Source organism: Heteronotia binoei, chromosome 3, assembly GCF_032191835.1.
Source record: "Heteronotia binoei isolate CCM8104 ecotype False Entrance Well chromosome 3, APGP_CSIRO_Hbin_v1, whole genome shotgun sequence".
Taxonomy (NCBI): domain Eukaryota; kingdom Metazoa; phylum Chordata; class Lepidosauria; order Squamata; family Gekkonidae; genus Heteronotia; species Heteronotia binoei.
In genome coordinates this window covers 91,832,106-91,845,238 of record NC_083225.1, presented here as the reverse complement: position 1 = coordinate 91,845,238, position 13,133 = coordinate 91,832,106, and the positions used below count along the sequence as shown (strand labels likewise).

General features: G+C 39.3%; 1 protein-coding gene across 3 annotated transcripts in view; it reads right to left on the bottom strand.

Annotated features, from left to right (window-relative positions):
• HSF2BP (heat shock transcription factor 2 binding protein) overlaps nucleotides 1-13,133 on the bottom strand; it is a 49,813-nt gene that overhangs the window by 30,930 nt on the left and 5,750 nt on the right. For 2 of the 3 annotated variants that reach the window (XM_060234187.1, XM_060234189.1), the window contains exons 3-5: nucleotides 7,786-7,889; nucleotides 6,279-6,428; nucleotides 4,308-4,446 (exon numbers count right to left, since the gene is read on the bottom strand). In XM_060234187.1, coding sequence (XP_060090170.1) covers nucleotides 4,308-4,446; nucleotides 6,279-6,428; nucleotides 7,786-7,889 — 393 coding nt within the window. The remainder of the gene's footprint in view (nucleotides 1-4,307; nucleotides 4,447-6,278; nucleotides 6,429-7,785; nucleotides 7,890-13,133) is intronic. The other variant, XM_060234188.1, reaches the window with a different exon arrangement.

The window sequence follows — 13,133 nt, the reverse complement described above, 5'->3', positions numbered from 1 at the left end:
GAAAATACTGGGGTAAGACTATAGATTGGGGGGGTGACATGCTAATCTTTTATACTGTAATCTGGCAAAGAACCTCCTACTTCTTAGTATGAAAATCTGAGCAGTGTTCATTAATTTGCCTTGACATATTTTTCAAATAGTTTCACATGATAGAATTGATTATTTAGTTCTGCATGTAGATGACACAGAATCAAAGCGACTTTTCTCTTTGCACCCTTGTTCAGCTGTCTAGCTTATGCTGGATTCACATCACAGGTTGGTAAATTGTAAAATGTTATACCCAGTGCTGGTCAGAAAACAGAATATAAAACATTACTGCTAATCTACTGATCAAAACAGGTTATGTAACACACTCTCTAGTACTCCAAGATACTCCAAACAATGCCTTTTATATTTTTCTGGTAATCCTGATTAGCTGCAGAAATTCAACTACATGAAGTAAGCAAAAAGTCCCCTTCATTTGAGTCTTTTGGTGGTTGTGAACACAGTTAAGAAGAAGAAGAATTGCAGATTTATGTATTAACACTACAGAGTCTGACATTCTGTATGTGCTTACATTTGCCCTTGTTTTTTTGTTTATGCAAACTGTCGTTACTATTACATCTGCTCCTCCTATGTCATTAATTCTGCTATGTTACAAAATTCTTACTAAACATGCTTACCCCTATCTGTGAAGGAAGAGAATTGGGGCTAAAAGAGTTGTACAAGAGGCAGATATAGCTGCACAGTACCAAAGTTGTTTTGATTTTATGATGCATAAAATTTTCAAGCATTACAGTGGTAGTACTGAAAAAGCACCATCCCTTAATTTTATTGCTGCTCTTCTGATTAGCAAACAGAAGATTAGCTTTGTCTGATTAGCTTCGTCTTCAGCGGCCCCCCGTATCGGGTGGTTGGAGGGGTGCCATAGCTGTGGTACCCCCAGGGGGGCCCGGGCAAGGGTTCCCTGACAGCAAGGAGCTTGACAGGAGCTGGGGAGAATGACGGCGGTTGGCCCCTGAGTCTCCTGTCGCTCCGATGTTCCACCACAACGATCACCATGATAGCAACAAGAGGTGAATGCCCGATTTTTCCTTTGTATCGGCAACTTTTCTAAGCATCTTCTTTTCTACTGCAATTGCTGAAACTCTACCATGCAAGTAAGTTTACTTTACAATCTAACCAACTAATGGAATTCCTATCGTAAAACCAAACAGGATTGTTCAAAAGGAGGGGGAAGGAGGACAATTTCCCCCTCCCCCACAAGAGAGGCTTCCAAAAGGAGAAGAACAAACAGTTGAAAATTGGCTGCCTATAGAGTACCGGATCTATTTTAAGATGTTAGTTTTGACTTTTAAAACCTTATGCGGCCTGGGACCAACATACCTATCGGACCGTCTCCTTCCATATACACCCCAGAGGTTGCTTTGTTCAGCCTCCCAAGATCTTCTGATAGTTCCCAGCCCAAGGAATGCCCATCTTGCCTCTATCACATGGCAGGAGGAGAGCACATGGCAGGAGTGCTGGAGGATAAACTAACCAGGACTCTGAGCTATTCATTGACTTTTGTTATTGGACTGGGTAATTCTGTGGAAAGATGACTTGGCAAAATGAAATGGATGATAAAAAAAGATTTTTTTGCTACCATATCTTCCATAAAGTACAGCAAAATTGAAAATCTACATGAGCAAGAATGTCGAGAGATCTCAGAGTTGTCGAATGAGCTGGGGAAAGTGAATAAACAACAGCCTGGAAATGCACTGGATGAAATCAAGATGGAGACGATATACACAGTTTTAAAAGAAGAGTGGAAATCGCGACTTATCAAAGCTGTTGGAAGAGGAAGTGACAGTGTGTGGGCCTTATCATTCCCAGCAGAACAGATGAGCGTGCCAAGGGGAGAAGCTATACATTGCTCCAAAAAAATCAGAACTTGGAAAGCCTTTAAAAAGAAGGGATTATAAACTGTGTTTTTGTTTTTGATCACCAACGGTGCAACGTAATGGAAATGATACGTTATTTTGAAGTGGAAGCTGGAACTTTATAAGGTTTTATGCGTTATAAGACAAGCAGAGTAACCCAGTAGAGACTGTGTTGTAGAGATTGCATTATTCTCTACTTAGACAAAAATAAATATGTATGGGGGATGGGGTCGTTATGGTTTATCAAGCCTCCCCTTCTTAAAGTAATATGATAGTTAGAGATAGTGTCTCCAAAAGCTTCTAAATAATTCCTAATTAATTAATTATTAATAATTAACTTACACAAACAGCTGGTTATGTTCAACTCATATTAATGAAGAGAACATAGATATTATATGATATCAAAGATCTGCTCCTGATCTCCAACTTTGGAACCGGTTTATATTGACATAGACAAAGTAATGTGCTCTTATTTTTAACTCCTATTGGAAGCAAATAAGTTAGTTTTATATATAAAGAGTGTATATTCATCTTACCTGTTTATGCTTACTTTTAATATTTTTAAAACTATTCAGTTAGTTTTACTCTCTTGTTTTTCTCTTTGCTTTTCTTTTTTTCTAATAAGTGATTTGATCCTTGGTGCATCAAAGATAAATAACTTATATTTATACCATAGTATTAGAATTATATAAAAGTTTTAAAAGACTGTAGAATTTGATGGTAATATTTAGTTAAAACTCAAAGACTTGCGGGTAGAAGAAATTTAGTATTTTTTTTTTGTTGTAGAAATGTAACTGAAATATTTTGTGTTTTTCTCCTACTTCTCTGTTGTACCTCCCCTTTTTTTCTTCTGTAGCTCCCTACTGTCTTTTCCTATACTTAAAACTAATAAAAATTTGTACTGATTAGTAAACATAGATCTAGAAATATATAGCCCACTTTTATCAAGATTTTTTTCAATATACAGGCAATCAAATACAGAAAAATTTGGGATTAAATACCACTCTTGTCTGTTTTTTGTCACAACCAGGGCTCTTTTTCTAGCAGGAGTTCCTCTGCATATTAGGCCACGCACCTCTGATGTAGTCAGTCCTTTTGGAGCTTACAGTAGGCCCTGTACTAAGAGCCCTCTAAGCCAGGGGTGGCCAATGGTAGCTCTCCAGATGTTTTTTGCCTACAACTCCCATCAGCCCCAGCCATTTGCCATGCTGGCTGGGGCTGATGGGAGTTGTAGGCAAAAAACATCTGGAGAGCCACCGTTGGCCACCCCTGCTCTAAGCTCTTGGAGGATTGGCTGCATTAGGGGTATGTGGCCTAATATGCAAAGGAGCTCCTGCTAGAAAAAGAGCACTGGTCACAACTGATCAATATTTAACAAAATATACCTATATAGTTCTGTCCTATGAAACCGAAATTTCAGCTAGCACAAAACATGTCATACTTCCCAATGGGTTTGTTTTGTTTTGCTTAGAAGCACATCACACTACTTTTATTACTGCAGCTCATGACTAGCTTCCTGTTATCCTCTAAGTTCAATTTAAGGTGCTGGTTAAAAACCTAAATGGTCTGCAATTATCTGCAAGAATTTCTGTACCCTTGCCTTCCATTAAAACAACCAGAAATGCACAAAGATATTCCAAGTAACTGCTTCTCAGCCGTGGATTATCTTACCCTGGAGTTTCCTCACTGATTTTGAGCATCTTCCAGAAGTTATGTAAGATATTTTTGTTCCCTTTGCCCTATGTCGATTAGACAGCATGGGGTGGTTTTAAATTTAATTAAATTAAAAATAATTTAAATTAAACTAAAAATTAATTTAGTTAATTTTGCAATTCTGACAATGTTATTAACTTGGCAGCAAGCAAATAAAATAAAGGAGTACCAATAAAATCCCAATATCTTCCTCTTAAATCTGTCATATTTTACTAAGTATTCGAGTTCTGCTTTTAAACTATGTTACTCCTCTTATACATGAAGGAACATAATTAGGAGTGTCATTTTAACTATTCATCCATTATTATTCGCACAAGAAATTTGACTTCAACAATGTTAGAGTCGTATGGCAACACACACCCTAAGACATAACTCCTGATCAAGGGTATGGTTATTTCACCAAACTAAAAAAGTGAGAAAATGTCTTTTACTTCTTACCTGGGACAAATTCACAGAGATTACAGGTGCATTGAGAGTAGACATGTCGTCACACAGAAAGTAAATTTATACTGCAACACTAGTTTGCATAATATTAAAACCAAACTGCAAAAATACAGTTTTAAATAAAATAACTGCATAATAAATATATTTGAAAGGCAGATATCTGGAAAAAGATACAGGTCAATTTATACATGATTAATTTTATCCCTCCTATCATACAAGTAAAGCATCAACATTCTAGAAATGACTTACTTGTAATAATCCCTGCTAAAGCTAACACAAACTGACTTTCATCTGAATCTGCATCTTGCTGTTTGGTATCTTCACCAAGTGATCTCACAAAACTCTCCATTGTTTGTCCAGCAAGGCTAAAAAACGTTTCAGCTTTACTCTGAAATTTATGAGGAACAGTTATTTTTACTATTACAAAATTGCATATTTTAAAACAATGAACAGATTAAAGGAAGTACTTCTTCACCCACAGGGTGATTAACATGTGGAATTCACTGCCACAGGAGGTGGTGGCGGCTACAAGAATAGACAGCTTCAAGAGGGGATTGGATAAAAATATGGAGCAGAGGCCCATCAGTGGCTATTAGCCACAGTGTGTGTGTGTGTGTATTTCGGCCACTGTGTGATACAGAGTGATGGACTGGATGGGCCATTGGCCTGATCCAACATGGCTTCTCTTATGTTCTTATGATTTTCCAAGAGATAATACAGGAAAATATGAGAGTGGATTGATGTCATAACACACTGTTCTCTGTACTTGTCCATAATCATCTATTAAGACAAATGTTTTCTAGTGATTAGAATTCTCTTAGGAACTTAGCAATGATATTATCTATTCTTTTATGAAAACTGAGTGTATAAATGTTCTGAAACTGTCCATCAGATTCTTAAGTCTAACCAATATTTACTTGAATAAATTTATGCATTGAATGTCATATGAAGAGGAACAACACTAAGATGTGACTTCCCAAATGCAATTTGTGTTTTAATCAACTGCATAGTGAACTGTACCTTAGAGAAAAAAAAATGTATCAGAGAAAGTATGTCAATAGGCCAACATATACCACAGTATTAACATTCTTCAAGCAAGAAAAGCAGTTAATAGATTTATACACTGACCCATATGTTGGAATACCTTTTCCCATCTATAAGCTCACTAATTTCAGTTCCTTTCATCAGCTCAGTAATTATTTTGAATGCAAATAATTTATTTTATAAAATTAAAAACAAGAAAAAATGACTCTTAAAAATCATGAGATACCACTACAGACTAACTCTGATGCTGTTTTTGCTAATACCTATCTTGAAACTGGTGAAGAACCTGATGCTGGGAAAGACAGAAGGCAAAAGAAGAAGGGGACAGCAAAAGATGAGATGGCTGGACAGCGTTACTGATGTAACTAGCACGAATTTGAGCAGACTTCAGAGGATGGTGGAAAACAGGAGGGCCTGGCGTGACTTTGTCCATGAGGTCGCAAAAAGTCAGACTCGACTGTGCAACTGAACAACAACATCTTGAAATACTCGGGAGACCTTTAAAAAGACAGTATAGGAAAACAGCATCCAGAGTAGCCCAGAGAAGAGAATAACTATCTTGCCAGAGGAAAAGGGGTATAGTAGGGAAACCTTAGTCTTAACAAAAGAGACAAAGCGGAATACACTCAAGACAGTATAATTATAATGTGTGAAGTGTAACAGGACATCTAGATTAAGTAACCTCTAAAACAAAACCTTTTAACATTTGTAGTACCTGTAGGGGAAGCCAAACAGCTTTATATCTAAAACCATCTCTGGTGAAGCCAGCAACCTCAAATGCAGTTCCATGTTCATATTTAAATTTCTGACCACATAATCCAAAACCCAAAAACCTGTGTACATACCAATTCCCTTCCCTGTCCGTGTGTTTAAATAAACCAAAATTTATTCAAATCTTCACCAGTGTCTACCATGCTATTAGAAAATTGGGGGGGGAGGGAATTTTGACAACTGAAGCAAACAGACAAGTTGATCATTTTAGAGCAGAGATTATTAAAGCGGTCACTTTGTTACACCCGCTTGCAGGGAAAGAGCAGTTCATAAATCCAAGTAAATCAATGAATGAATAAAACGTCAAGACACTTTTAAAAATAAATCCTGCAAATTAGTCCTAAATCAATGTCATCACATCTAGATTACATAATGAAAGAAAATTTATGCAGCTGCTATACTTACACTTACTAGTATACTTTTAACTGCTTCTTCATTACTTGAAACACTCCATAACAATGTGCATACTGAAGCTCCCATCTCTGTACAATATTCGGCTTGCTGCAATAATTGCTGCTTTGCTTCCTTCAACTGCTGTCGAACAGTTAATTTTTCCTGAAAGTAATCAACACAAAGTTCATCACTCCTAGAAAGTATTGTTTTATTTATATCCTGCTTTCTCTTACATCATGGAATTTCAACTGGTAGAGATATGGTTTCCTGGATGTCTCTGCCTACCTTTGTACCTCCACAGATGCAGCAAGGATATTGTGTCACATCCTTTCATACCATATCCTGTGCCTGTTGTTGGGAACATCCCACTTAGTTTCCGAACAAGCTTTAAAGAAAATTCTAAAATCACTTGGCTCCAATAAAGTGTTTCTGCTGAGAACTGCAATCTCTTGAGCTGCATGATATTCTCATAGGTGACAGCCACAAAACTATAAAGGCCAATCTAGATGTCACATTGCCAAGCACAGTTGGTCCCCTGTCTGACCCAGTTGCATATAAACTATGCATATTGGGTGTGAAGTACTGGAAGTGTATCATTTTAAAATCAAAATAAGCAAATGGCTAAAGTGAGTCAAACTCTCCTCATTCTCTGTCACTTGAAATCCTGTTTGTTTGTGTGTTTTTTCCTGTTTGGCTCCAACAGGATGCAAGGCAGGTGGTGAGAAAAGTGTCTGGGGCAGCAGACTTTGGGGACATAAAGCAGGTAAGAGTTCAGCCCCTTTCACATGCACAGTCTTTTTGGTAATTAGACACCTCTGTCTTGCTCTGTCTAATTTAACCCCAAATCAATAAAATAAATATGGCAATTTGTTTTCCCATTCAATGAAGTTTTAAAAGCTCAAAAACTATTTTAGTATAGATAATAAAGATTAATTATTGACCAAGAAAATTGACTAGTGATCTGTAAATTTCCACTAAAATGTTTCAGTCATATTTGTTATCATACATCTCTGTTGTATTTAAACAAGCAGAGAACCTGTGAGGAATTCACCCAGGGTAGATGGGGAGATAAAATACTGGGAAATCCACTCTCAATAAAATTATTCCTAATTACATAAAATCACTTATACCTTTTATGTCCACTAGTATGTAAGCCTGATAACAATCCAATACATTTTCTTACCAGCATGGTAATTCTGATGTTGGAGGCTGAAACTTTGAATATCTAAGTAACTCTCAAAAATAAGAGAGAATGGGTTAGATCTAAAGGCCATATTCCATTAATGTAAGCTCCTTCCACTGGCACAGCAGTCCCTCTTCCAGCTGGAGCCCAATGAGATCCCTAAAATGTTCTTCCTGAAAGTCAGGGACACTCAGGAACAACATAAGGAAGGGTGGTCTACAATAGGAGAGAAAAACTTGTGAAAATCACACACACAGCTTCCACTGGCAAAAATGACTTTTGGACCTACACCCAAAAAATTTACAGATTCTTACATAGAATGCAAAACCTATCTACCTTTCTTTCTTTCATACAATCTGCTTGGGCCGTTTCCAGGCGGGCTTTAAAGTGTTCACAATCCATTCTCAATTGTTCCAGTTCATGTTCTTTCTTTTCTACTACTGTAAAAAAGAGGGAGACAATAACTGAAATAACAGGAAGTGCAAGTGGATTGAAACACTACTATATGCCACTAACATTCAATCAGTTAGTAAACCAAAACACCATGAAATATGAATGGCATGTAATTAACTTTTCATTTTTCTCATGACAAATATGTCCTTTCTTGCCTTTATAACAGGGGTAACTTCTCTTTTAGCTTCACATATGTTAGTAAGTAGCATCTTCCAGCCCCTTCTATGGTAATGAAGGGTGTGTGGAATAGAACATACAGCAGATACAGTACTGAAATGCTCCATGTTTAGAGTATAAACTATAAAGGCCATGCATCATCACCAGGTTTCCAGATGTACAGTCCAACTCTAAACATGTTCATTCAGAATTATGCCCAGAGATTTCAGTGGGACTTAATTGATAGCAAGTATGCATTGGATTGCAGCATAAGGTGGAACCGCTTCCTTACGAGTGTTGTGGAGGAAACAGTCTCAAAAAATTTCAAAACCAATTTAGTTGCATGCATCAAGGATATGCTTTTATCCTAATGATTTAATGACAGGCACAGCACATAACTAGAGATGTCTATCTAGAGTGCCTGAAGAACGATGGACAGAGGTTCATGACACTGTACAAAAGACAGCAATCAGCACCATTCCAAAGAAAAAGAAATGCAAGAAAGCAAAATGGTTGTCTGATGAGGCTTTACAAATAACTGAGGAAAGAAGGAGAGCAAAAGGCAAAGGTGAAAAGGACGGATTCACCCAACTGAATGCAGATTTCCAGCAAGAAAGATAAGGAGGCCTTCCTGAAGGAACAATGCAATGCAATAGAGGAAAATAATAGAATGAGAAGGACAAGAGATTTTTTCAAGAAAATCGGGAGAAATCAAGGGAACGTTTCGTGCAAAGATGGCCATGATAAAGAACAAAAACAGTAGGGACCTAACAGAAGCAGAAGAGATTAGAAAGAGGTGGAAAGAATACACAGACAAATTATACAAGAAGGATCTCAATGTCCTTGACAACCATGACAGTGAAATCGCTGACCTTGAGCCAGACATCCTGGAATGTGAAGTCAAATGGGCCTTAGAAAGCATTACTAACCACAAAGCGAGCGGACATGATGGTATCCCAGTTGAGCTATTCAAAGTCCTAAAAGATGATGCTATTAAAGTGATGCACACACTATGTCAGCAAATTTGGAAAATGCAACAGTGGCCACAGGATTGGAAAAGGTCAGTTTATATTCCAATTCCAAAGAAGGGTAATGCCAAGGAATGTTCAAACTATCGCACCATTGCACTCATTTCACATGCCAGCAGGGTCATGTTAAAGATCCTACAAGCTAGGCTTCAGCAGTATGTAGATTAGGAACTACCAGAAGTTCAAGCTGGGTTTCAGAGAGGTAGAGGAACTAGAGATCAAATTGCCAACATTCGATGGATTATGGAGAAAGCATGGGAGTATCAGAAAACCTCTATTTATGCTTCATTGACTACGCTGAAGCCTTTGATTGTATGGATCACAACAATGTGGCAAATCCTTATAGAGATGGGAGTACCAGCCCACCTCACATGTCTCCTGAGAAACCTGTATGAGTCAAAAAGCAGCTGTCAGAACAGGATATGGAACAACTGATTGGTTTAGAATAGGAAAAGGAGTTTGACAAGGATGTATATGGTCACCCTGCTTATTTAACTTATATGCAGAGTAGAAGAATTGCAGATTTATACCCCACCCTTCTTTCTGAATCAAAGACTCAGAGTGGCTTACAATCTCCTTTATCTTCTCCCCCCACAACAGACACCCTGTAAGGTGGGTGGTGCTGAGAGGGCTCTCACAGCAGCTGCCCTTTCAAGGACTACCTCTGCGATAGCTATGGCTAACCCAAGGCCATTCCAGCAGGTGCAAGTGGAGGAGTTGGGAATCAAACCCGGTTCTCCCAGATAAGAGTCCACGCATTTCTCCACTACATCAAACTGGCTCTCATGTGGAATGCTAGACTGGATGAAGCACAAGCTGGAATTAAGATTGCCGAGAAAAACATCAACAACCTCAGATATGCAAATGACACCACTCTAATGGCAGAAAGTGAGAAGGACCTAAAGAACCTCTTTTTGAGGGTGAAAGAGGAGAGCACAAAAGTAGGTTTGAAACTCAACATCAAAAAAACTAAGATCATGGCATCCAGCCCCATCACATCTTGGCAACTAGAAGGGGAAGATGTGGAAGTAGCGACAGACTTCACATTTCTGAAATCCAAGATCACTGCAGATGGTGACTGTAGCCATGAAATTAAAAGACGTTTGCTCCTTGGGAAAACAGCTATGGCAAACCTAGGCAGTATAATAAAAAGTAGAGACATCACCCTGCCAACAAAAATCCATATAGTCAAAGCAATGGTATTCCCAGTAGTAAAGTATGGCTGTGAGAATTGGACCATAAAGAAGGCCGAGTGAAGAAGAATAGCTGCTTTTGAGCTGTGGTGCTCAAGAAGAATCTTGAGAGTCCCTTGGACTACAAGAAGATCCAATCAGTCAGTCCTAAGAGAAATCAACCCAGACTGTTCCCTGGAAGGTCAAATGCTGAAGCTAAAGCGCAAATAACCTGGCTACCAAATGAGAAGGGAGCACTCGCTGGAGAAGATCCTGATGCTGGGAAAGACAGAAGGCAAATGAAGAAGGGGATGGCAAAAGATGAGATGGCTGGACAGCATTACTGATGTAACAAACACGAATTTGAGCAGACTTTGGAGGACGGCGGAGGACAGGACGGCCTGGCGTGACTTTGTCCATGGGGTTGCAAAGAGTTGGACTCGACTGTGTGACTGAACAACAACAACAACAGCACATAACAAATAACACCCCTTAGACTTAATTATCCTCTAAATGGTCAGAACTAGAGGTTCACCCAATACCATAGTCCAATAACTACTTCAAGGCATGGGTGAACATGGCACTGTTGCTCTGCAGATGCAAGGTGTCAATTAAAATGTTTTGCCTTCAGAGACTAATAGGTCTGGCCAGTGCCCAAAATGCCTTAAGATCCCAGTTGACAGCTGTGTTGAAACCATCCAGGAAGCCTGTAATAAAAAGCTCCTAGAAGCTATCAACATGTCAGCCTGCCACCTTCTCCAACCTTGAGATGAAATCTGGAACTTGTTTTTTTGGGGGGAGGGGGCACTTGAAGACAGTGGAGAGACCCTTGTTTATATTGGCAGAAAAGGCATACTGAATCTGACAAGCTGTGTTACAGAGCTCACTGGAAGACCTAGGAGTTGGCAATGACAGCAGCAAAAAATTCCTACTTTGCTGCCACCATTGTTGCATCTAGTTTGTGTCCATCTCAGCTATTTAAAGTCCCTGGCCACTTGTAGACTCCAAAGTCTGAAATTTTGCATTGCTAAGAACCAATGATTTTGCAAAGTTTTGGGGGAAGAAAACCTACTGATCTGGATGCTGGCTATATCACAGCTAGGACATTAGAAATCCCCAATTCACATTTAGAGACATTTATAGGTACAAGGAGAGGTTATATATAGCCACATGGATCCATTCTATAGTTACCTTAAGGCTAGACTGTTATATCTTCTACAGAGGTCTGCCCTTAAAAGACAATTTGGAACCTCAAGTTAGTACAACATACTGTAGCCTGGCTATTCTCAGGTACAAAGTGGAATATGCATATCACTCCTATTCTAGTCACTCTATTGATTAAAAAATATCTCCAGATCTCTTGGTTTACAATCAGTTACCAAGTTCAATAAAGGTTCTAGCTATCTCTTACTAAGGGGAGGAGAAGGAGATTGGATTTATACCCCGCCCTTCGCTACCTAGTTTACAATCTCTTTCCCCTTCCCCTTCCCACAACAGATACCCTGTGTGGTAGGTGGAGCTGAGAGAGCTCTAACAGAAACTGCTCTTGAGAGGAACACCTCTGCAAGAACTTGTAGCTGACTCAAGGTCATATCAGCAAGTGCATGTGAAGGAGTGGGAAATCAAACCAGTTGTCCCAGATAAGAGCCCACACACTTAACCACTACAACAAACTTGGTCTCAGGTGCTATTAAACTGAGCACTGGCAAAACTACCTCTCCTGCTATATCCTGCCATGGAAGCTGCACTCATTTAAGCAACGTCTTCTGTAGATGCCACTCTACAACCAGATAAAATCAACAACGGCCTGTTCACACATTCTCTGTGGTGTTCCACATTAAGGAACAGGTTGCCTTAGGCTATCAGGAGGGCTTCCACTTTTTGATTATTTCATAAATGTTCAGAAGGGCATTCTTATAAAGGGATTAAAACTACAGTAAACTAGATCAGCTCAGGAAGTTGATTTTGTGGGGTCTTCCACATGAGCTATCCCCCCAGAGTTCAATGCTTCGGGGAAGCACATTTTTTTTTTCTGCTCCCCATAGCATTGTGGTGCATTTGTGCAACTCTGGGGGCTTCCCCAGTTTTTCTCTGATCTTTCTGAAAACTGCTTTGTTTCAAAGTTTTGGGGGAGATTACAGTAAAGTCTGGATGGCTGCTGTAGGTGTGGGTAAATTTGGATTTTCTCACCCATATGGCAGATATTTTTCCTGATCCTGTCCCTGTGACAGCCGTTTCATCCAGGGAGACTTTTTAAAAATTGGCACTACAATGTTGTTATATCAATATACCATTATAAAAATGTGTAGCTGGTTCTCTGCATTCTCAGGTTTTTTTTTTTTTAATTGACCTCTAGTTTCTTCACTTGCAGGAAAAGGAAAGGTCCCCTGTGCAAGCACCAGTCGTTTCGGACTCTGGGGTGACATTGCTTTCACAAAGTTTTTTACGGGGTGGTTTGCCATTGCCTTCCCCAGTCTTTTACACTTTCCCCCCAGCAAGCTGGGTACTCATTTTACCAACCTCGGAAGGATGGAAGGCTGAGTCAACCTTGAAGCGGCTGCCTGAATCCAGCTTCTGCCGGAATCGAACTCAGGTTGTGAGCAGAGTTCAGACTTCAGTACTGCAGTACTGCTGCTTTACCACTGCGCCACAGGGCCGCTGCTAACTTACTGAGATATAAGGAAAAGGGCATATCTTTCACAAGGAAAGGGGCTAGATACTTGTTTTTTTTTAAAGGTTTGGAATTTAGAGAACCTGCTGCACCGACGTTTACAACAAAAGATCAATATAACAATATCCTTATGCTGATTTTTTTTCCAATTTGCAAAAGACCTGGTGGCCTAGGGGAGGGGGAAGCCACTTCTGGGGGAATTGG